We start from the raw sequence: 21,840 nt of genomic DNA, 5'->3' as shown, positions 1-21,840 counted from the left end.
GTGCGTGTGTGTGTGTGTGTGTGTGTGTGTGTGTATTTGCCAGAGGGAGAGGAGGAGAGAGAAAAAAAATAAATAGAGAGACCCTAGCTCCCTTCTTTAATCACTAGTGTTAAAGCATCCCGATGCACCCCTCCCCCTATTTTCCTGCTCTAGACAACACACTTGCATGGGCATACATGCTCCTTTCTTCTGTGTGATCTCAGAGGGTCTAGACAGAGCCCATGTACTCCGTACCGGCACAGATTAAATGGTATGGATGTAAATAGATATTGGGTGTATTTTATTTTATTGAAATATGCAGTAGGGTCTGAAAGACTGCATTTTAGATTTTAAATGTAATTTGAACATTGGAAGAATTTCAAAAAAGTGTAAAATAATAATAACAACAACGAAAAAAAATCATATGAATAAATTACCCGTTAAAATATAATAAAATAGAAAAGTTATTTTAAATTGTTATAGTATGTCATAATATTACTGTTTTTGCTGTAGTTTTAGTCAAATAAATGCAGTCATCCTCACTCATAGATATTCTTTTTAAAAAATGATAATTTTATTATGGAAAACCTAACTTTAATGGTTTGATTCTCAATTTTATCATTCTTTCAAATTTTTGGATTTTTTTTTTTGTTTGTTTGAAAATTTGTTGATTTTTTTTTTTTTAGTAATTTATTAGGGTCATTATGGATTAATTGTATTAATACATTTTGAATTGGAAACATTTATCTAAATTCAGTCTTTATTATTAGATAAACCATTGTGCCTCCTGTTGTGTTGTCAATTGTTCATATAGCTCCCGTTATCCCAGTGAAAACCTCCTAATGAAATCATTTTAATTTTGATTTTATTGAAATGGGTTTTATTTTTGAATATACAGTAGGATCTTAGAGACTACAATGGAAATGTGGTATTTCAGATCTAAATTGAACCTGGAAATAAACAAAGTTTTAGCTTTTAAAAAATTGTAAAATACAGAACTGAAAAATATTTACAAATTCAAATTTGTGACATTGCTCATTGCAGGTCAAATTTCCTTGCTTCCGATAAAGTACACACGATGGTCTTTCATGGCACAAAGTGTAACAATAACACATTTAGGCATGCATACATTATGAAACTTTTTTAGTACATTTTTTTCTATTCTGGAAGGATTTTGTTGTTGTTGTTAAATCCATGTGTCTCTTCTTGGCATTTATTTTGCACATGCATTTTTATTTTAATGCTTCGACTTTAAAGGATATGTCTGTCTTTCTCTTTCTCTGTCTCTCTCTCTCGTATTTTTTTCTTTCCCATGCAGTCATGCCGTCCACAGAATCGATTTCCTCTCAGCCATCACAGGATTCATTAAGCTCCAACAACAGTTACTTGTTCAGCGATGATGAAACAGATGTTTTCCTATTGGAGGATGGGGACAAGCCCTATGGAGTCCATTCAACTCAGTCAGGTCTCTCTAGTTTTTACAGTATGAATGGTGAGCAGGGGCCTCCTGGATCTCAGTGGGCATATGATGGGTCCAGTGTGTCAAGTGACCCTGAGAGATCACAGGACAACAGACATGCTAGGTCAACGTTTTCATCCATCTCATCAGTTCTGTCCCTCTCCTCATCATCGTCATCTGTATTGGGATGGAGCAGCTCAGAGAATGAGCAAAGAAAGAATGGAGGAACCAAAGGAGACCTGCTGTTTGCTCGTAAGGTGAGTGTACTGTTGTGCACATTACTAAAGCATAAAATAGTTTTAATACACTGCAGACAGACATTGCAGAGCACAGTGATTGTCAGAAAGATTTTAGTATTTTATATCTGTAAACAATTTCTTCAGCCAAAGACTCAGATAACATGATCTACATTACTTTTATTAAGTTAAATTTATTCATCTAGCAAATACTTTTATTTGCTTATGGCAAACAGAAGATGTTCGGAGAACAGATGGTTATTTTCTCTATAAGTGACACAACAACATTTAAAACTCTTTGTTTTAGCATAGTGGTTTATTGCTAGGTAAATAGGTGGTCCTTTACTGTCTTCTAGGACAAATAAGAATGCATTAGCATGTATACCAGAACTTTTTGGCTCCATTTGCATATGCATTTAGTGCTGTCAACTTGTGATGGGATTGCCTAAAATTGATATTAATATCAGATGCAAACAAGATCTTAATAAGTTAGTAATTAAACATCACATGATGGTGGATTTCTCTTCCCCTCAGTGTTTAGAACTCCAGGGCTATGTTCGGCCTCTGCTAGAGCTTCTAAATGGACTAAAGAAAGGGCGATTTGACAAAGGTGAGACAAAAGCAAACTGTTTCTGTTTGTGTCTAGCCCTAAATGTCATTTATGTGAAGATATACAATATCTGTAAATGGCCTGTAGTAAACTGTATAGTTTAAAGTGTAGCTGTGTGTGTGTGTGTGTGTGTGTGTGTGTGTGTGTGTGTGTGTGTGTGTGTGTGTGTGTGTGTGTGTGTGTGTGTGTGTGTGTGTGTGTGTGTGTGTGTGTGTGTGTGTGTGTGTGTGTGTGTGTGTGTGTGTGTGTGTGTGTGTGTGTGTGTGTGTGTGTGTGTGTGTGTGTGTGTGTGTGTGTGTGTGTGTTTCTTTCTGTTCTCTTATTTTTTGACTATTTCATTTTTGTGTTTTCTGACTCTTATGTAACACTGACAAGGTGCAGCCCAAGGCCTTATTCAAACTAAATGTAATTTTACTTTATCGTTTTTGCACAAGTGGAAAACATCAGACAGTGCAGAAAGTGATTTAATCTTTCTGATGAATATTGAGATAGTATCAGCACTTTTACTGCTTTTGATTGGCAGGTCTGAGCAGTTTTCAGCAGAGTGTTGCAATGGACAGAATTCAAAGGATTGTAGGAGTCCTGCAGAAACCACATATTGGGTGAGAGAGCATGAATATCAATACAAACTTGACTAGATATTATTCAGATCATAACAGAATAAGTGAAATGCTTGTTTTGCTGTATTTTGTTAGGTATAATCTTACATTTTTGTTTGCTAAGTCAAACAAAACATGGCTTATTACGTTTCTTAAAAATAATTAGTATGTGTGCCTAATATGGGTGGTGTTATATATAAGGGGGCCATAATTTACTGTATAATGTTTCCTGAGCTGCATTTATAATGTAGGATTACTAGGATTTTTACATAAAATCTCACAATTTAAAATTAAAAGGCCATTTTCAACCCTGTTTTTAGCCTGCTGGTTTGACACTCTATGTAAAGGGGGCGTGTCTCCTTTAAAGGAACACTCCACTTTTTTTGGAAATAGGCTCATTCTCCAACTCCCCCCGAGTTAATAAGTTGAGTTTTACCGTTTTGAAATCCATTCAGCCGTTCTCCTGTTCTGGCGATATCACTTTTAGCATAGCTTAGCATAGATCATTGAATCCTATGAGACCAATAGCATCGCGTTCAAAAATAACCAATGAGTTTCGATATTTGTCCTATTTAAAACTTGACTCTTCTGTAGTTATATCGTGTACTAAGACCGGTGGAAATGCAAAGCTTCAATTTTCTAGGCTGATAAGATTAGGAACTACACTCCCATTCCGGCGTAATAGTCAAGGAAGTTTGCTGCTGTAATAAGGCTGAAGCAGGAGCAGTAATACCACGCAGCACATGTGCAAATGCTAAACTAGCTGGGAACTCATTTCTGATAATACTCCGCCTGCTTTGGCCATATTACGGCAGCAAACTTCCTTGACTATTACGCCGGAATGGAAGTGTAGTTCCTAATCTTATCAGCCTAGAAACTCACAGCTTTGCATTTCCACCGGTCTTAGTACACGATATAACTACAGAAGAGTCAAGTTTTAAATACAACAAATATGGAAACTCGTTGGTCATTTTTGAACGCGATGCTATTGGTCTAATAGGATTCAATGATCTATGCTAAGCTATGCTAAAAGTGATATCGCCAGAACAGGAGAACAGCTGAATGGATTTCAAAATGGTAAAAATCAACTTATTAACTCGGGGGGAGTTGGAGAATGAGCCTATTTCCAAAAAAAGTGGAGGGTTCCTTTAAGAGCCCTCTGCTATTCCTGGGTAACACCTTTTCATATGAAAGAAGTGTTACATGTGAAATTATTTTGTAAATGTTTACTGCATTTTTACTATTACAGCTGCCGAGATTAACTAATTGTGCAAAGTGTTAATTTATAGCATTGTATTCCGATCTACCTCCAGTGCATGAAATGTTTCAGCGCTGAGCATTGTAGCCAATCACAGTCATATATGTAGAGTGCACAAATGCAGTGATCTTGCCACTGTAACTCAACTTCTGCATTCTCACAGATGCTTTCATAATAACACAGTGCAAGCACAAAGTAAATCAGAGATTCATTGTGCAGTGTAGGCACCATCATTGATTTTAACTGGATTTTTGGCAACAGTGCAGAGCTCAGATCACTGACAGACTTGTGCTGAATTTGATGTAATTGCTGTGTTATTTTAGCGTAACTGATGTAATGTTAATCATTTTATTAATCTTCATCTGCATATACATTTTAACATGAAACTAATAGTGAACTGAACTATAGTGAACAACTGTCTAATCATAAATTAACATTAGTGAAGGTTAATAATTAAGATGCTGTAAAGTTATATTGTTGTAAGTATTTACTTATTGCTCAAATTATTGTTATTATTCATAATGCACAAACTAACTAATCATTTGATTAGTTAATCAGATGTAACCACAGTTGTAGTTAATCACTTTAAATATGGGCATGTTTCACTTATTTTTGCCATCAGAATGAGTCAAATTACTACCCTGGAAATCCAGAGGTCTCGCGAGAGCACAATTTGAATTGTCTCTGCAAGACACTCTGGCATCAAGCAATGATGCAGGTTACTGCAATACGTAAGCAATTGTGGGAACCAATCAAATCGGTGTATCTGATGTAGGCGGGCCAGAGGCGAGCTAAGCTGATGATGACAGCACTGCGACGTCCAAATCATATAGTATATGGAACGCCGTTGGGGACAATACCTATTTTATGCAACGCGTGAAATTTGGACGCATTAACACGCACAGTTTGTACGCGTTAATACGAAGTATATGTTCGGGTGTCGCGTCAGACTGCTCAACAGCCAATAGCGTTGCTCTATTTAGGATTTCATTTGCATTTGTGATGCGATGGCACGTTGCTGTATACATATATAAACATCAGACGACATTTCTTTCCGTGAAGGATGATGTGCTGTTGGGTAAGCAAATACCCTTGCAAACGTCACATGTAACATTTGTTCGTGAATAAGACGTTGGTATGTACATAGGCAAGCGTAAAACTTTAGAGTCAGTGATGCATTTATACGTTGGTTGTGATGTCAGTGCTGTGGCATCTCATCCCGTTTGTACTCATGCAGGTTGTTTTGTCTCCGGTAATGTGAAAGGGTGAATTATAATAACATATAACAATAATATAGCCTACTGTATATGTCAGATAAAAATAATATAATAACAACAATATATTGTAACAATCACAAATTTAACAATTATATTATAACAATCAGGCAAATCCAAAAGCAGAAAACAAAGCACCATTAGCCTATGACAATTTACAAATCTTTATTCAACATTTAAACCCAGACACAATCATACGACACATAAACATTACAGAATCACTACAGCAGGCGGACCATAAAACATAAACTGTGGGGCAGCCAGTCCAAGTCCAAGTGTAAATAGCATTAGTTGTGGATTCAGTAGACATTTAGATGCTATACTTATAAATAGTGACATTACTATTTGCTCCTCAGTATTGTTGTGCATTAAACATCCTGCAATATAACTGACAGTAAATCATTATATTTATAAAACAATATTAAAATCGTGGCAACTTATTGAAATATTAAAGACCTAGAGCTACCCCTAACCTTACCCTAAATGTAACTTTTATGAATTAAAATGAATTTTAAGTCAAATCATTTTTATTGAAAACAAATGCGTTTATTAACTGTAAAGTAATAAAAAAAGCGCTGTCAATGGGAATAGAACCCCGGTCTCCCATGCACCTTTTCCACATGTAGGGTTATATTAATCAGAGGGGAAATATGGCGAGTCAGGATCTTTGCTACACTGACTCAGAATACACTAGTTTATAAATAAATAATTCAAATTAGCCTTACTCCCCCCCCCCCCCCCCCCCGACACATTCATTGTTATTTATTTATATTTATGGCAAGTTTTAGCATATTGTGTGCCAGTAGCGTAGTCAGAAACATATTTTTGGGTGTGCATCAGAAAAACTGGGTGTGCCACATTTATTGTCAGATGAATGTGCAAAAAAATCAGATTCGTATTACTAACAATACAGATAGTTACGTATTAAAATTACCAAAGAAGCGGTTGTAGCCTTTGTCTTGCGCAGCGCGTCCCTAAAACTCCCCCGAGTCCCCCCTCACTGACAAAATTTCATGTTGTTCATGCCATACTAGCGTCATTTTTGATTCCGACTTGCAAAAAGCATTCAGGTCCTGTCTTTTAATGAGCCATTTTCCGAGCTTTCTCGCTCACGCGGCACTTGACTTCTCATATAGTTATCACTTTATTCGCGACACGCTCCGCAGTTTTTTTTATTTGTAAGTTTACATACAATTTGCACAATCAGCATGATATTATTAATAGCCGGCAAAAAAAAAAAAAATAGCCTAGAAAAAATATATATTGCATGTTGTATTTATACTGGCCAAAATAAGTTTTTTCACATAGGCGTTAACACAAATTAAGCAGTTTAAAGGATCACATAGGCAGGGCTTGACATTAAATTTTTGAGGCACTTGTCCTTTGGACAAGTAAATTTATGTTTCACTTGTCCATGCACAAAAGTCACTTGTCCGGGTAAAGATTTATAATATCATTTATTTTGTTTTTGTTTTGCTAATGCAGAATTCATTGAAAGCATCCAAACACTATCAATATTAATACAATTCAGTTGAAACAGTAGAAAGGAACGTAGAAGTAGAAGTAGAAGTAGAAAGGAACAGTAGAAGGATCTCCAGACTCATAGTATAATACAAAGTAATACTTTGCACGCTGATGTGCACAGTGTATCACCAGAGGTAGTGGTGACTCTTGGTGAAAAAAAATAAAACTATCTATCCGACAGACGCCACAGAACATTTCTCCGTCTTCATAAATAACCCAGTCGAATTCATCTTTCCATTTGGTTACAAATTTTCGTTCCCGTTTGAACTCATATGGTGCTGTTGGTGTAAGGCAGGGCTTTAAATTAACTTTTTTACTTGGTAGCACTGGTGCTCCCAACTTTAAAAAGTTAGGAGCATCCCAAAAAATGTAGGAGCACCCAATTTCTTTTTAGTTATGCACCGATCTTGATTCTTCATGGCCGATTCTGATTAACTGACATCTGACAGACGCCTGCCAGATGTTTGTACACAGCAGATGCTTTCCAGATCAAGAGATCTTTATCAGACATCTTGCAGACGTACATGTGCTATCTGAGCCGCGTTGTATAGTATATTGACACGGAGGCGGCAGAATTGTATCTGACAGAATGTGCGCTGTAGCACGAAATATACTATATTTCTTCAAAAGCAGATTGTGGAAACCTTTTAATTGTCCACAATAAAAATAAAATCATCATTTCACACACCCCTAATTGCAGTTTGTGTAACGCCGGAACAGGGTTTGGTTGAGAGAGAGAGAGAGAGAGAAAACGTCCGGTTCTAAGTTAAGCGGAGCGCAGTTTCAGTGACAGGGAATGATTGACGGCTCAGGGCTCGCAAAATGTCAAAATCTCTGGTAGCCCTTCGGGCAGGTACTCATCAGAATTTGATAGCCCAAAAATTAATTTAACTAGCCCAAATAAAAAAAAAGACATTTTTTAAAAATATAGAAAATCAGATAGGAGTCTAAATGTCAATCAAAAATGTTTTCAATACACAAATATAAACAAATATCAAGGAAAGAATTTTATTTCACCATTTAGTGTAGCTGCAGAATTTTAAAATATCAATTTAAGGCAATTTATGACCCTTTTTTTAAAGAGCTGCACAAGTTAAATGAACAGTATGAGTGGGGTTGGACAATGTACGGTAGAATATTAAGCCATAAAATTACATGATTTATAATTCAGATACAGACACAAAAAACAAAATATCTAATACAATGGCATTTCAACCTTTATACCATTAAAAGGTAGCCTAGAAATCTAGACGCACCCTAGCGGCAGCAAAAATTATTTTGCAGCCAGGTGGGTCTAGACACTCTCAATAGACCTTCTAGCTGCAAAAACCCAAATTGGGTCAGGCCAATCACAACGTGTATAGAGTAGGCGGGGCGGGCTTAACATATGACGACAGAGTTGCGACGGCTGCCACTTGAAAAACAAAGAATGGCGGCTGCAGCTGTCGAACAGCGGTCTTTCGAATCGGCTTTGGCCGCGACTCTGGAGGACTTGGAGTTAAGTTTTTCTTTAAGAAACGAGCAAAGAACGGCACTTAAGTCATAACGTCACTTAACGTCACCTTCTTCGTTGCTCTGATTGGTTGAAGCGCTATCCTATTGCGTGCATAGGGATTTTGAGAGATAACCGTTTATCCCGCCCCTCGGAGTAAGCCGCGTCTATGGAGAGTTTCCAGACTAAACATCTTGATGTAAGTCTGGCTCGCCAGGCTAATTAAAAGGGATAAATCAAGTATATAATTTCTTATATTTATATAAGATATATAACATTAGTATTACTTAATTGTTTAGATTTTTAAAAGGCAAATTAAATTATTTCACACTTACACATGGATCGATAATTCCAATAATTTGACCATAAACAGCTGAAAAAATGTATTGAAAATAAAAATTAATTTGTTTGTCACGAGGGGGCGCTTTAGGAGCGCTGAAATACTACGGTTTCCATAGTAACAGCTGTACACAAACCAGCACTAACGCCGTATTATCAGACATGAAATGACAATGCAAACGACATGTTTCTGAGGACAGTCTGTTCCCGTCAGATACATTCATATGAAGACATCCGTGCAGCGTTTTGACTTTGAAACGTACAGCGTGCATATTTATTCAATGACATCATTGCCTTTTTGAAGATTTATCCAAACCTATCGCGATCGTCTTTCCGTCTCTTAAACTTATATGTTAATCAAGACTTTTAGTCTTGTACTACTAGTCAGTAGTTAGGCTAGCGACAGTTTTGAAACCGAGTCGCACCACACTCATTTCTCTCACTCGCACAAATGCTTCCAAATATAATTTGAGGTCGCACAGATTAATTTATCGCAATTTCGAGAGAGAGAGACTCTCCCATGATCGAACATAGAATGCTGCTACGTCAGAGCGGCCAAAGCGTCAACAAGCTTCCTCGTACTTTTTGACAAGAGTTCTTGACGGGGCGGCCAGAGCTTCTTTGCAGCTCAAGTCGGCGGCGGTGTGAACGTACAGTAACTTCACGAGCAGGTCTTTTCCGTTCCGCGTGTGTGTGTGTGTGTGTGTGTGTGTGTGTGTGTGTCGGCGCGCTGCGCTCTCTGTTCAATGTTCCGCTCGGTGTTTGCGCTGCACGTTCTGCTCTGTCGTTAACGGCATATAACATTAATTAACATGGCATTTTATTTTGTTTGAAATTTAACTTGTCCAGTCGGACAACCAATTTTCTCTTCCACTTGTCCTACAAAAAAATCCACTTGTCCCGGACAAGCGGACAAGCCTTAATGTCGAGCCCTGCATAGGCTTGATGTTTAGACGGTAAAATATGTTGTATTAACAATCGTATTTAGCGAAAATAAAGGCAATTATTCTGTAAACATATGGTTGTGTGTAATATAAGATTTGAGGATTTATTAGCCTATCTGTAAGTAGGCCTATCCTACTTGTTCATGTACGAAGTAAAAAACAAAAGCTAATATTTTGAAAACAATAGGCTACAGAATGAAAGGAAAAGAATTCGCCATGGTACCACATTACCGGTCCTGTTTTGGGCATCCACACAGCTGCTTTTTTAGATGAATACGCACTGTATGTGTTCATGTGTTCATGTATTATCCTATCGCGCTTATTGCATGACATGGAGGCGCCTGCGCAAAACTTTGATTTTTTCCTGCGGAAATAACTTTCTGATTTAAGTACACTCACGATAACACCAAAAGGTTGTGCTTTTGTGAAATAGAGGAAAGAAACAAGATTTATCTCCGTAGAAAGTCTCAGTAAAATGGAGCGCGTCACAGCAATGAACCTGCTACTTGCCTCACAAAGCACAAAGAAATCAACAGAATGCTTGAAATGTAGCCTATATTAAACGAACCAATTAAAAAAAAAAATCTCTGTCGGAATGAAAAGGTAGCCTACATTTCTCTATTAGGGGAGAGCGGGGAACAAACTAATGCGGGGTTAATTGTAATACATGTGGTTTAAATATTTCCACACATGCTAGCATAACAAAATTTATGGTATTTAATAGTTGACATAGCAACACTATACAGAGAAAAAGTGTGCGAAAATGTAAAAGTCTTTTGAAGACATCGCTGTATATTTATTTTACCGTAGTAAAAGTACGTTTCTGGCTGAAGTAATTTTTTCATCTCAGTTTTTAGCATTCATTTAAAACAAGAGAAAACTGCTATTATTTTAATCTCCAATCTGTTATTTATCAGTTTAGATTTATTCATAGTTTATTAATGCTTTGGAAACACTAACCTGATTTAAATTTAAAGTTGCGCAGATGGGGAAGTAACAGTGCTTTTTAATGTGCCCCACTATATAAAACTATGCTATTCTATGACATTAGCGATGTAATTTACACTATTTACTTTTGGTTTTTAATGAGAAACCACAAGAAACAGGTGAATGAGTGGGAATGGAGTGTTTTTCTGAATGTCTAAATATGTTTCATCTATTTGCCTACATAGTTTTGAAATATACTGTACAGCTGTGTTGCGATCAGGGTCGTGCATGGTTGCCATATGTTCACTGTCAAACTCCAAAATGCGATTATTTTAAATTCTTTTAAAAAATGCCATTATTTTATTGACAAAATATTATAGTTTGTCGTGTAATTTTTTTTTCATTCGACCAGATAACATTTTAAGCTGTCATATGGTCGTGTTACAACGTGCCGCTCAGATGTTACAATGTACCCCACCTACGGGGCATATTGTAACATCTTACTTCCTTTCTTTTGAGGTAAATAACGAAAGACTATACACTGTAATTATGAAACAAGGCGACATATTTGTACTAGACGAATGTGAAATTAATGTGGATAAAAAAATATACTCTGAACCCCATGTGGATTTAAACAAACTGAGAAATTCAAAAAGTGTTAGGTTGTGCCCCGCGCTCCCCTATAAAGGCAAGTTCATGTGGAGATGGCGAGTGCAGGGTCGGCATTCGGCAACTTCATCTTTTTCAGCCGACACTGACTGAGAAGAAAGAACTAGTTTATTAATACATAATTAAAATGTTTTCTTTTCCCCCAACACATTCATAATCATTACTTTTGCCAATGCAAGCTTTATGCGTGCGCTTGAATGCAGAATGGGCTATATATTAAAGGATGAGTAGTAAGTTATTATATTAATCTTAAGTTATTATATTAATATATATTATATAAACGTGTGAGTAGTTGACTAGAAAAATCTTTAGTCGGGGACAGGCCTACAAAGAACCTTTTGTCAAAAGGGTCTTCAGATGTTTAAGGTTCTTTATGGAACCATTTAGACAAAAAGGTTCTTCTTTAAGAGTGTAATTGACTGCTTGTTTTACAGCAGAAAAAATAATCGTTTTTTTTCTTGCCCCCGACTCAAGAGTCAGATGTTATGCTTAGTGCGATCTCACAAAGATAGACTACAAATGAAGTTCGAATCTCTCTTATTTACACCACGTCTTTGTTGTTATAATGAGATGATTCGTGCTTAACACAATAACATTACCTCAACAAAAACTCCGGCGATTTGAACGATGAGTGGATAACGCCTCTGATTCGAGAAATCGACAGATATGTGCGTGGTTGGCTACATTGCTTAACTCAGCAAAAACATAACAGAAATAGACCTCCAGAGCGCAAACCATAACGCACTGGATTGGTCTAAATCTGCAATAAAATGCCATTTATTACAGATGTAACTGAGGGTGCTATTGATTTCGTTTGAGGGTGCTTAGCACCCTCAAGCACCCCTGTAGAACCGGGCCTGCCTACGGGACACATTCCTTTAACGTTACAAAAGAATATAATGTTAATTATGGATTCATGCAGTCATTGAATGTATTTATGTATTGTCATTGACCCTAAATTATCACCAGTTCAACTAAAACAGAAAAATTAAGATGTCGCAAATCAAATAAGACTCAGAAATATTACACATTCAAAAATGTCATGTTTATACGGCGAAAACATTCGTCTAGAAACACACGGTCAAAAATGTTGCGTTAAGGCGATACAAACGATCGTGTCATTAAATAACATGACAAAAAACTTTGCGTACAGATGTTCAAAGCGTTCGTGTTTACACGGACCAAAAAGACGCGTAAAAACTGTGCGTGTTAATGCGTCCAAATTTCACGCGTTTCATATAATAGGTATTGTCCCCAACGGCGTTCCATAATAGTAAACTTTGAAAGATCGCTGTCGCTACAGATGAACAAGTTGTTTGAAATGGCTTTGGCCGCTACAATGAACGAGTTAGACTTGGCTTTCCATATAAAAGAGGAACAGAAAACCGAAAACTCGAATCGTTCCTTTGCAAGAAGGACGTTTTTGCTGTTTTGCCGACTGGATACGGCAAGAGTTTAATCTATCAGTTCACGAGTTCACGCTTACATATAATTAGCCGGAGAATAGTAGTGCATGTTTGGCGTGCTGTCCGGTGAAGGGCTCCGAGCTCGGGAGTGGCCCGAAACCCAGAGTACGTTACCCCCCAATAGGAGTAGCGAGAACTCGGAGTGATGAGATGGGGTGGTGGAGGTTTACTGATAAACCATTGAGTAAATTGAGGTGAGTCAGCTGTATTTAAACCTATGGCGCTGATTGACTTGTGATGTTTACGCTAAGCATCTGACGCGCTTCTCCCGAACTTTGTTAATGAAACATCATTTAGCTCTGCTGGTAGGTAAGCGTGTATTGTTGTGATTGGTCGTGGCGTTATCCAATTGCGTGCAGTTAGAGTTTCAAATGCATGCTTGGTGCCGCCCCTCGAGTTAGGCAGTTTTCATTGCTTGATCCCAGACCCTTAATCTTAATAGATTAGGGTCTGGATTTTTCCAGGCTATCAAATTACTTCTATAACAAAAAAAAACATGTATTTCAGACTATATATTTTTCTGTGTTATTGTGTGCTTATTTTTCTTTTTTTCACTTGCTCTTGTTGTCCACAGAGAGAAGTACATGCCCACTTTGCTGCAGATAGAGATGATGCTAAAGCTTTGGTTTCCTCAAGTGACTGCTCAAGATTCTGTGACGCCTAACTCTGCTGACGTTTCACCTCAAAACATTTCCAGCCATGACAGCAGCAATATCACTCCCCCACACAAGCACAAAGACCAATTACATATTCCAGTCAAGGTTAGTATAGACGCACACAAGAGACACATAGCATATTAGCTGTTGTGCTCCATTTTATACTATGTTATTTTGTAGACATTTATGCCCTTTTTTTAATTCTCTCTTGGCTCTTGCAGAAGCGAAGATTGAGCTGGTCAGACACAGATTCACCATCCTCCTCACCTCCTGTGGTGTGTAAAAGCTCCAAACTCATATGTTGTGAAGAGAAACATCAGTGGCCATATGTTGATGTAGGGGAGGGCTCTTCAGAGACTCCTCCCCTTTCCTCAAACACAAATCAATCAGACAAGCAATTTCGTGAAACCCCAAAGCACAAGGTTACCCGGTGGTCAGATTCAAGAATGACATGGGTGCACATTGCTCCTATTTTTTCCCCACCAAAATCTGGTCCCTCTTATGAAGGCGGAATGACTAAAGAAAGAGGAAGTGCCCTCCTTCCAATTCTCCCTCTCACCAGCAAGAGCAGTCCAGCCATGCAGGACAGCTTTGTCTCCTCCACCACACCTTTTACAGAGCCAAATAGATACCAATGCCAGTCTGTGAGTTTAGGGACAACAAGTCCATTGCAGGAGTATGCCAAAACCTCACCAATCACAATGAAGCCTTCAAACCTTGTACAGCAAAGCCCTTTACAAACCTGATGCAAAAAAACACAACTAGCTGAAAGTGTTCTCAGTGTCAGAGAAGAATTGAAGTACAGGATGTTGAAAGGTTTGAAGGGTTTATATTGCAGTGATTGCAGAAGTAGTTCTAAAGAATCTTGGACAACTCAACATGTTAGCCTTGAATTTTGATATTGACTGGGTTGAAAAATAAGCTTTTTTGGTCGTGAAATAGTACCTAAAGTGAGGTGGATTTAGTCAGCCAAACAGATAGCCCTACCCCAAAATCATGACATTTAGTTGATCCATTGTTGCTGTGTTGTGCTGGACAAGATGGTTAAACACATCCCAACAGAGCCACAGTGTTTACATGACAGTATTTAAACATCTCAAAATTATACACTTAACCTTTAAGGAAATGTGATATCGGTTGTGAATGTGTTGTGGCCTAAGAAGTGTGTGTTTAAATCTGAGGGAAATTCTAGTCCTTGACTTTGCTTTAATCCTAAAACAATGTTGAATAAGGACTAGACAGAAATAATTTTAGTGAAAAGTTAACACAAGCTCAAGCCAGTGCTAGGACTCTTGGCATTTGGGCATTTGAAAATATATTATTAATACAATGGCATAGAATAAAAAGGTTAGTTTTCTGTAATTTTCTATAAGCGTTTGGTTTTCTCAAACTGCTACTGAAGAACTAAATTTGTTTCAATTACAGTTTAAAAATGTTGCCAGTAGGAACACCGTGATGGCATGAAAGGCCCTTTTGTAGCTCTGAAAACTGTAGCAGCAGCATAACCGACTTTTCAATATCTGGGCCTGTATTCACAAAACATCTTAATCGGCAAGTTATGAGCTACTTTTAGCCTTAAGGAGAAAATATTAAAAATAATGGGTGTGTCAGTCCTAAATTTAGGACTCCTGGGCCCGTATCCCTAAAGATTCTGAGAATCCTCTCAGAGAGCTCCTAACTTAACCTAAAAATTCCTTGCCAGGAGTTTTAGCTTAGAAGTGATTCCATAACATTTTCAGTGAACTCTGAGCAAGGAATGGATGGAAAATCCTATCTTAGTGAGGAGGTGTGGTTGACCCCGTTGCTAAGTATGAGTCATCATTTCAAAAGCCGTGATTGGTTGATCCTTGAAGTTTGATGAAAATGAACTTTTTGTGATAATGAGCAAAGGATGTACCCTCAAATCAATAAACATAATTATACACTCTAATCTTATGCAGACTGTAATTGTAAATAATATTTCACATTCAAGAAAATATCTGGAAAATGAATAGTAAACTGTAGGGGTTATAGCCTAACATTAGAATCTAAAATATGTGAAAACTTAAGCTCATTACACCCTGTTCAAATAATGATTCGTGTCTTATTTGCTCATATTAATATCCTAGCTGGCATATTTTGTACTTTCACTCCCATATGGACCCCATTGAAAACAAGATGGGCTGTCCTTAATGAAGTAGAAATTGCAACGTTACAACTCAGTGTGGTCTTAACGAGGGTAACACGGCTCAGCTTTTATCAATGTCTGTGATTGCTGGCTGGTCTATTTATGAAGGCTTGTTAACAAATATCCTACAAACACAGAAAATGGTACACAAAGCTACACATTTTGTGCAGCTGCTTAGGGGAACTCCTAAGCCACTAAAAGTCCTCTTCCCTGCTCTTAGCAGATCTCGCCTTAGGAGCCCTTTTAAGCGCTAGGAATCTTGAGGAATAGCTTTTATATTAACTGGGATTTTCGTGTCACTTTTAGGGGAAATTCTAAGAAAACGTCATGACTCTGAGAATTTTCTTAGAATTTGGCCGCTAGGAGCCACTTTTTGCACAAAAATTCTTTAGGGATATGGGCCCTGAATTTTTTGCTTTAAGAGTATTTCACAAAGCGTTCTAGCTCTAAATCTGTGAAACGTTGGTAGTAGTGAGGAGGACTACTAAGTCACTAAGACCAAATCCCTAAAATGGTTCTTGCTGGCAATCTGCCTCAGAACTTAAACTTTTTAGAAACACTAATTTATTTGCACACACAAGTTTTCCCATGCTACTTTTTTGGTTTTGGAAGTTATCCCAACTCTAATTTTTCCTTTGATTATATCCTTGTTTTCATTAACAAGTTGGGCAAGAAGTAACAACTGTTCTTGCATCGAGTTTGGTTTTCTTTTACGTTTGCATATCTTACTGTCAGCCATGATTTTTCTATTCCGTTAATCAAAAGGCTGTTTATATGCATATCAGCTCACTGTTTATGATAAGCACACATGTAAAACGCTGACAATCAGCTGAACATATACTTGTTTAATTAGTGACACTTAGCCTGCATTTTAAAGTCTTTAATTGAATATGGCAACATTATATCGCTCTACAATATTTCTATGAACAAATCTCTGACAAAGACTCCTCCCCTATCAGCCAATCACTGTGTTCATGGTTAGTAAGCATGCTGACATCATCCATAGCAACGAGGTCAACCCTGCCCTTACCTTTAGCTTAAGCCTTCTTTCTATTCCTTAGTAAAAGTTTGTCTCAGCAGCTTGTTAATAGGTTTTAAGAGAAAACTCTTAGCTAAAAACTTTTACTGCTATTTAAGAGTACTCTTAGTGGTAAAATAAAATGTTAATGTAAATATGGGCCCTGATATATTATGAATTTATGAGTGGGTTGTAACAATAGTTGTTACAGGTTTTTACTGCATTTTATAAAGGCAGTCATTTTGTCCCACCCTAGTGTGTGTGTGTGTGTGTGTGTGTGTGTGTGTGTGTGTGTGTGTGTGTGTGTGTGTGTGTGTGTGTGTGTGTGTGTGTGTGTGTGTGTGTGTGTGTGTGTGTGACAGAGAGAGGGGGAGAAAGAGAGAATGTGTGCATGCTGGCAGTGGTGGGATTTTAAATGTAAAAAAAAGAAAAAAAAACTTTATTTATTTGCTGTAGAATCCGTGTGACAATGCCTCGAACTGAAAGAATTAACCACAACTACTATACACATTATGTTAGCAAGCATGTCTAAATAAAAATGTCAGATGGTCAGTGATGGTATATGAGCAGTGGCCAATGGTGATTCTCAATGTAATAGGAAATGATGTAATACCCAGGTTGAAAGAGAAAGAAAAATTTACTGAGCACTGAATGAGGCTAGTTGTAAAACCTCCTATTCTTACAGATGAGAAGGAGGGCAAAACCGTCATAAGAAAGTGCTAATATGCCAACTTTTATTTATTCACTTGTTGATTTCAACATTTATTTATGATTATTTGTATATGTATTTATTAATATGGCAGCTGAGGTCACAGAGTATTTATTCATATGGCAGGTTTTTATCATAGAGTTGCTGTGCGGAAAAAAAAATCTAAAATTGGGAAACCTGTGCCTTTTCTCTAGAAACAGTATATATATTCTTATTCCTACTCCTATTTGTTAATTGTGTATTTTTATCAAATGGTACAGAACACAAAATCTCAAAACTTCATGAGAAAACTACATTTGCACAGAGTAACAATTTACCACTAACAGCACAGTGAATTACAGCAATTACTAAGACCAATAACAAAAATATGTCATTGTCAACTGGTCATGGCAATATTCAAAGTGGCACTGTATTTTCTGACCGGTTATTGCAGGCAGCTGTGATGCATCCAGGAACCTCCAAATTTATTGGATCAATATTTTTGGAGTAGATGAATTAAAGAACGAATAATAAATAAATACGGATAATAATACTGATTTTCTGTGGCTGTAAACAATGTAATGAGGGACAAAAATTGCACCAGTTTTACATGCTGCTAAATTATGGATTGTTTTGTAAAAAAAATAAAATAAAATAAAATAAATGGCAATTGCTTAGGTGGCCCTAGCAATAGATTTTTTTGCCATGTTAAAGTTTTGAACTGATATCTGCATCAACTTTATTATATGTAATTGATTTTTCTATACAATGATTTTGTAGAAATTGGTTGCACCTACTTTAGTTTTATTTTGTCATATTTTATACTGTACTGGTTGTTTAAGACCAAGAGGATTGATCATAATGGATGTATAATGGTTGTTTAATCTGTCTTTTTTATAAAACTGTTGTACCACTCTATAAACTGGGAGTCTTTCTACTGTCTTTCCTTCTTTCCAGTCTGCTGTGACCTGTTTTTCCCTCCTTCATCCGTTATTTACACTGTAACCAATTTTTGTAATTTGAACAGTATTTTACTGTAATATCTACAGTAAGATACTGTAAAATGTATATACAGTTTTTTACTGTAAACTGCAAAGGATTATGGGAAAATATATGATCACTACTGTAATTCTCCACTACTGTAAATCCGTTTACAGTAGTGAACTTGCCCGCGAAAAATTGACCAATGGCAAGGGAGATTTTTTTTTCTCCTGTTGAGAGGAAGTGGCGGTAAAAAGGACAAAAGAGAAATGTTGCATCAATAACTCGACAAAAAGGTTAGTATATTATTTCTGTTTTATGAAAAACTGAACAATTTTAATTTGTTTTCACTTGTTAACAGCAAACTAACAATATTCATCGTGTTTTTCATGTCGGTAGCCTTTTTTTTCTGACTGACGGCCGGGGCGCCGCCATAACGGTGAAAACATGGACTGGTGAGTAAATTAAGGTGACCTATATTAGTCGAAATAAACTTTATTTAAACTGAGAAACACGTTTGTATATTCGGCTGCCCTTTAATGCAAGTTAGTTCGTCTGACGAGCCCTTACTCAAGCTTAACAGCAAACTGAGGTGAAATACTGAGGTAAAGTGCGTTAAGCAACACCACTGTTTCTGTGGAGATTTTAAACTGTATTTTCAAGCCCTTCTTTTGTTTGTTATTTTCAAGTTTCTGGTCTGGATGTCGTCTGTAACGTCGGAGCGCGGAGGTGTATTTTGGATCTTCTTCTGTGAATGACTGCCATAGTATCGACGATAATGAACTGGTAAGCTAATAATGTCAGTAAGCCGAAGTTGACAAACTTAACGTTAGTCACAGAGCAGCATAATATCTTTTAAACGCTGCCTCTTTATAGCTAGCAAGGTAATTCTCTTCAAATGATGTTTAAGTAAGAAATGTGTGTATGAATGTCGTATGTAACTTTATAGACGGTCCCTTCAGTGACAGACGTGACATAAACAGCGCGCTAACATGAAACACTGAGGTAAAACTGAACACCGCGGTTAACTGCATCTTTTGTGTTTTATTTTCAAGTTTGTGGTCTCGTGGTCATGTCGTCTGCATCGGAGGTGTATTAGAGTCTTTTCTGGTGATTGCCGTCGTCGCGGTGCAAACAACAGGTGAGCTTCCCCTTTCATCAATTTAACTAAGTTAATGTTAACGTTACTAAATTAGCCAAATTAGCCACAGGCTGCTGTTCTCCACTGACTTGCAGAACAGGTTAACTTTTTAAAGAGGGTAACGAGCTAGCAATATATTAATATAGCAAGTTTTGCTAATAAATATTATAAATGTTTATTTTATTAAAAATGTAAATTTTATTACTGTACAGTAGTTGTCTTTTCTGATCATAAACTATAGTAACACTAAAAGGGTGTTGTGACACTGTCTGTTACAGGAGATTTCTCCAAGCACTAACTGGATGCTGACCATCAAGGGCAGAATCATCATACAGCCAGCTGTCCATTTTACAGACATGCAGAATAAGGTAACCTAAAACATATTTTGTTTTACATTGCATTTACATTCATGCATTTTTCAGATGCTTTTATCCTAAGCAAGTTATATTGTATTTAAAGTACACATTTGTAAGGTATTTATTTCCTGGGAATGTTTTTTATTACCATGTCTTGTCACATCAAGATTGAGTTTGCATGCGCATTAAAATTATTTCTATTAAACCAGCATTTAAACAGCAAAATGCAGCTGCTTCAGGTATCTTTAACTTACTGTAACCTTTAAATTCATAATAGCAATCTTACCGTCTGTCAATTTAGATTATTGTTACTGTAAAGCAACAATTAGAGATTTTTAATCATAGTAGGCTTATTATATGCACAGACTTTCTAGGAAACACACGTTTAGAATGTTTATATGAACAGATTAGTTAGCATTTAGCATGGTCTGTGGCAGACTTTTGAGTGTCAGGGCAACAAAATTCAATAAACAAGAATGTAATATTAAGTGATTTAAATCATGAAGAAAGTATTGTCTTTTTGCTCCATTTAGTAAAAACGGTTCTTAACAAAGCCATGTTGTGCATCTCTGCACACAGCAGTGTTTCATTACTGAATGAATTTACCTTTTTTAAACACCTAGAATCAGTGACTTACTGACCCATTCATAAAATTCTTTATAAAAAATTTCAAGAAAAAGTTTCTTCAGTTTTTTTTCTTACTACTGCGTTCGTATGTAGTATATCATTTTTTTTTTAAATGCATACAGCACCAAGTTTGACAGTTGAGGCAAATTCTTTAAACACTGTTTTTCTTGTGCTTGCAGGTTTGTTCAGACAGTCAACCTTTGTGGCAGCAAATGCATTGACAGTCACAGATCAGATGGACTTCTGGAAAGAGGGTGCAAACAACAAGCATCAGCCTGAATCCCATTCTGCCGTTTCTCATCAGAGAGCTTGTCAACTTTGACTCAAAACTACTAAAATTTAACACAACACAAACACATTTTTACTGTATGATTTTATTTTATTTACACTACCAGACAAAGCTTTTGAACAGTAAGATTTTAAATGTTTTTAAAGAAGGTCTCTTCTGCTCACTAAGCCTGCATTCATTTGATCCAAAGTACAGCAAACACAGTACACTTTTGAACCATTTTTATTATTTAAAATAACTGTTTTCTTTTTGAATATATTTTAAAATGTAATTTATTGCTGTGATCAAACCTTAATTTTTAGCATCATTACTGCAGTCACATGATCCTTCAGAAATCATTCTAATAATTTGATTTTCTGCTCAAAAACTATTATTATGATGTTGCTGAAATTATTATAATGCTAAAATACATTTTTTTTTTCAGGTTTCTTTGATGAATAGAAAGTTCAGATAAACAGCATTTATCTGAAACAGAAATAGTTTGTAACATTATGAATGTCTTTATTATCACTTTTGATCAATTTAAATCATCCTTGCTAAATAATATCTTTCTATTCATCAAAGAATCCTGAAAAATCTAAAAATTAAATAATGTTTATCAGCATACTAGAATGATTTCTGAAGGATCATGTGATACTGAAGACGAGTAATGATGCTGAAAATTGAGCTTTGATCAAAGGAATAAATTAAATTTTGATCAAATTAATGCAGGCTTGGTAAGCAGAAGAGAATTCTTTAAAAAAATCTTAGTGTTCAAAAACTTATGACTGGTAGTGTACTTACTTATTTTTGCTTTTCAGTATGTGTATGTTTGCCATGATACAAAGTCTCTGTACTTTTAAAAAGAAAATGTTCAACAATTAAAAAGAATATTATCAGAACTAATGCTTATGAGTTATTGTGATTTTTATGGGGTTGGGGTGGTAAAAATCTTGAATTACAGTGCTGTAGGTTAATTGGATTGTTTTTACAGGTAAAAAATGTTTAAAATAAATGAAAATAAACTCTATAGTACTGATACTGTAATTGAAAATACAGTAAAAATACTGTAATTGAAGATACAGTAAAAACTGTAAATTAAATTACAGTAAAAATAATGTAAATGAAATTACAGTAAAAATACTGTAAATGAAATTACAGT

The 21,840-nt window shown here is 36.3% G+C and overlaps 1 protein-coding gene across 1 annotated transcript; it reads left to right on the top strand.

Annotated features, from left to right (window-relative positions):
• Positions 1-1,299: 1,299 nt before the first annotated feature.
• On the top strand, positions 1,300-21,584 carry LOC141342780 (uncharacterized). The gene is made up of 9 exons (XM_073847312.1): positions 1,300-1,695; positions 2,209-2,284; positions 2,808-2,886; positions 13,351-13,537; positions 13,654-18,741; positions 18,976-19,072; positions 19,342-19,427; positions 19,706-19,795; positions 20,590-21,584. The coding sequence occupies exons 1-5, from the start codon at positions 1,300-1,302 to the stop codon at positions 14,176-14,178; spliced, it is 1,263 nt and encodes a 420-aa protein (XP_073703413.1). The 3' UTR covers positions 14,179-18,741; positions 18,976-19,072; positions 19,342-19,427; positions 19,706-19,795; positions 20,590-21,584.
• The last annotated feature ends 256 nt before the right edge of the window (positions 21,585-21,840 follow it).

Source organism: Garra rufa, chromosome 9 (genome assembly GCF_049309525.1).
Source record: "Garra rufa chromosome 9, GarRuf1.0, whole genome shotgun sequence".
NCBI lineage: Eukaryota > Metazoa > Chordata > Actinopteri > Cypriniformes > Cyprinidae > Garra > Garra rufa.
Note: the sequence above shows the minus strand (reverse complement) of the source record. Positions and strands in the feature narration are given on the sequence as shown.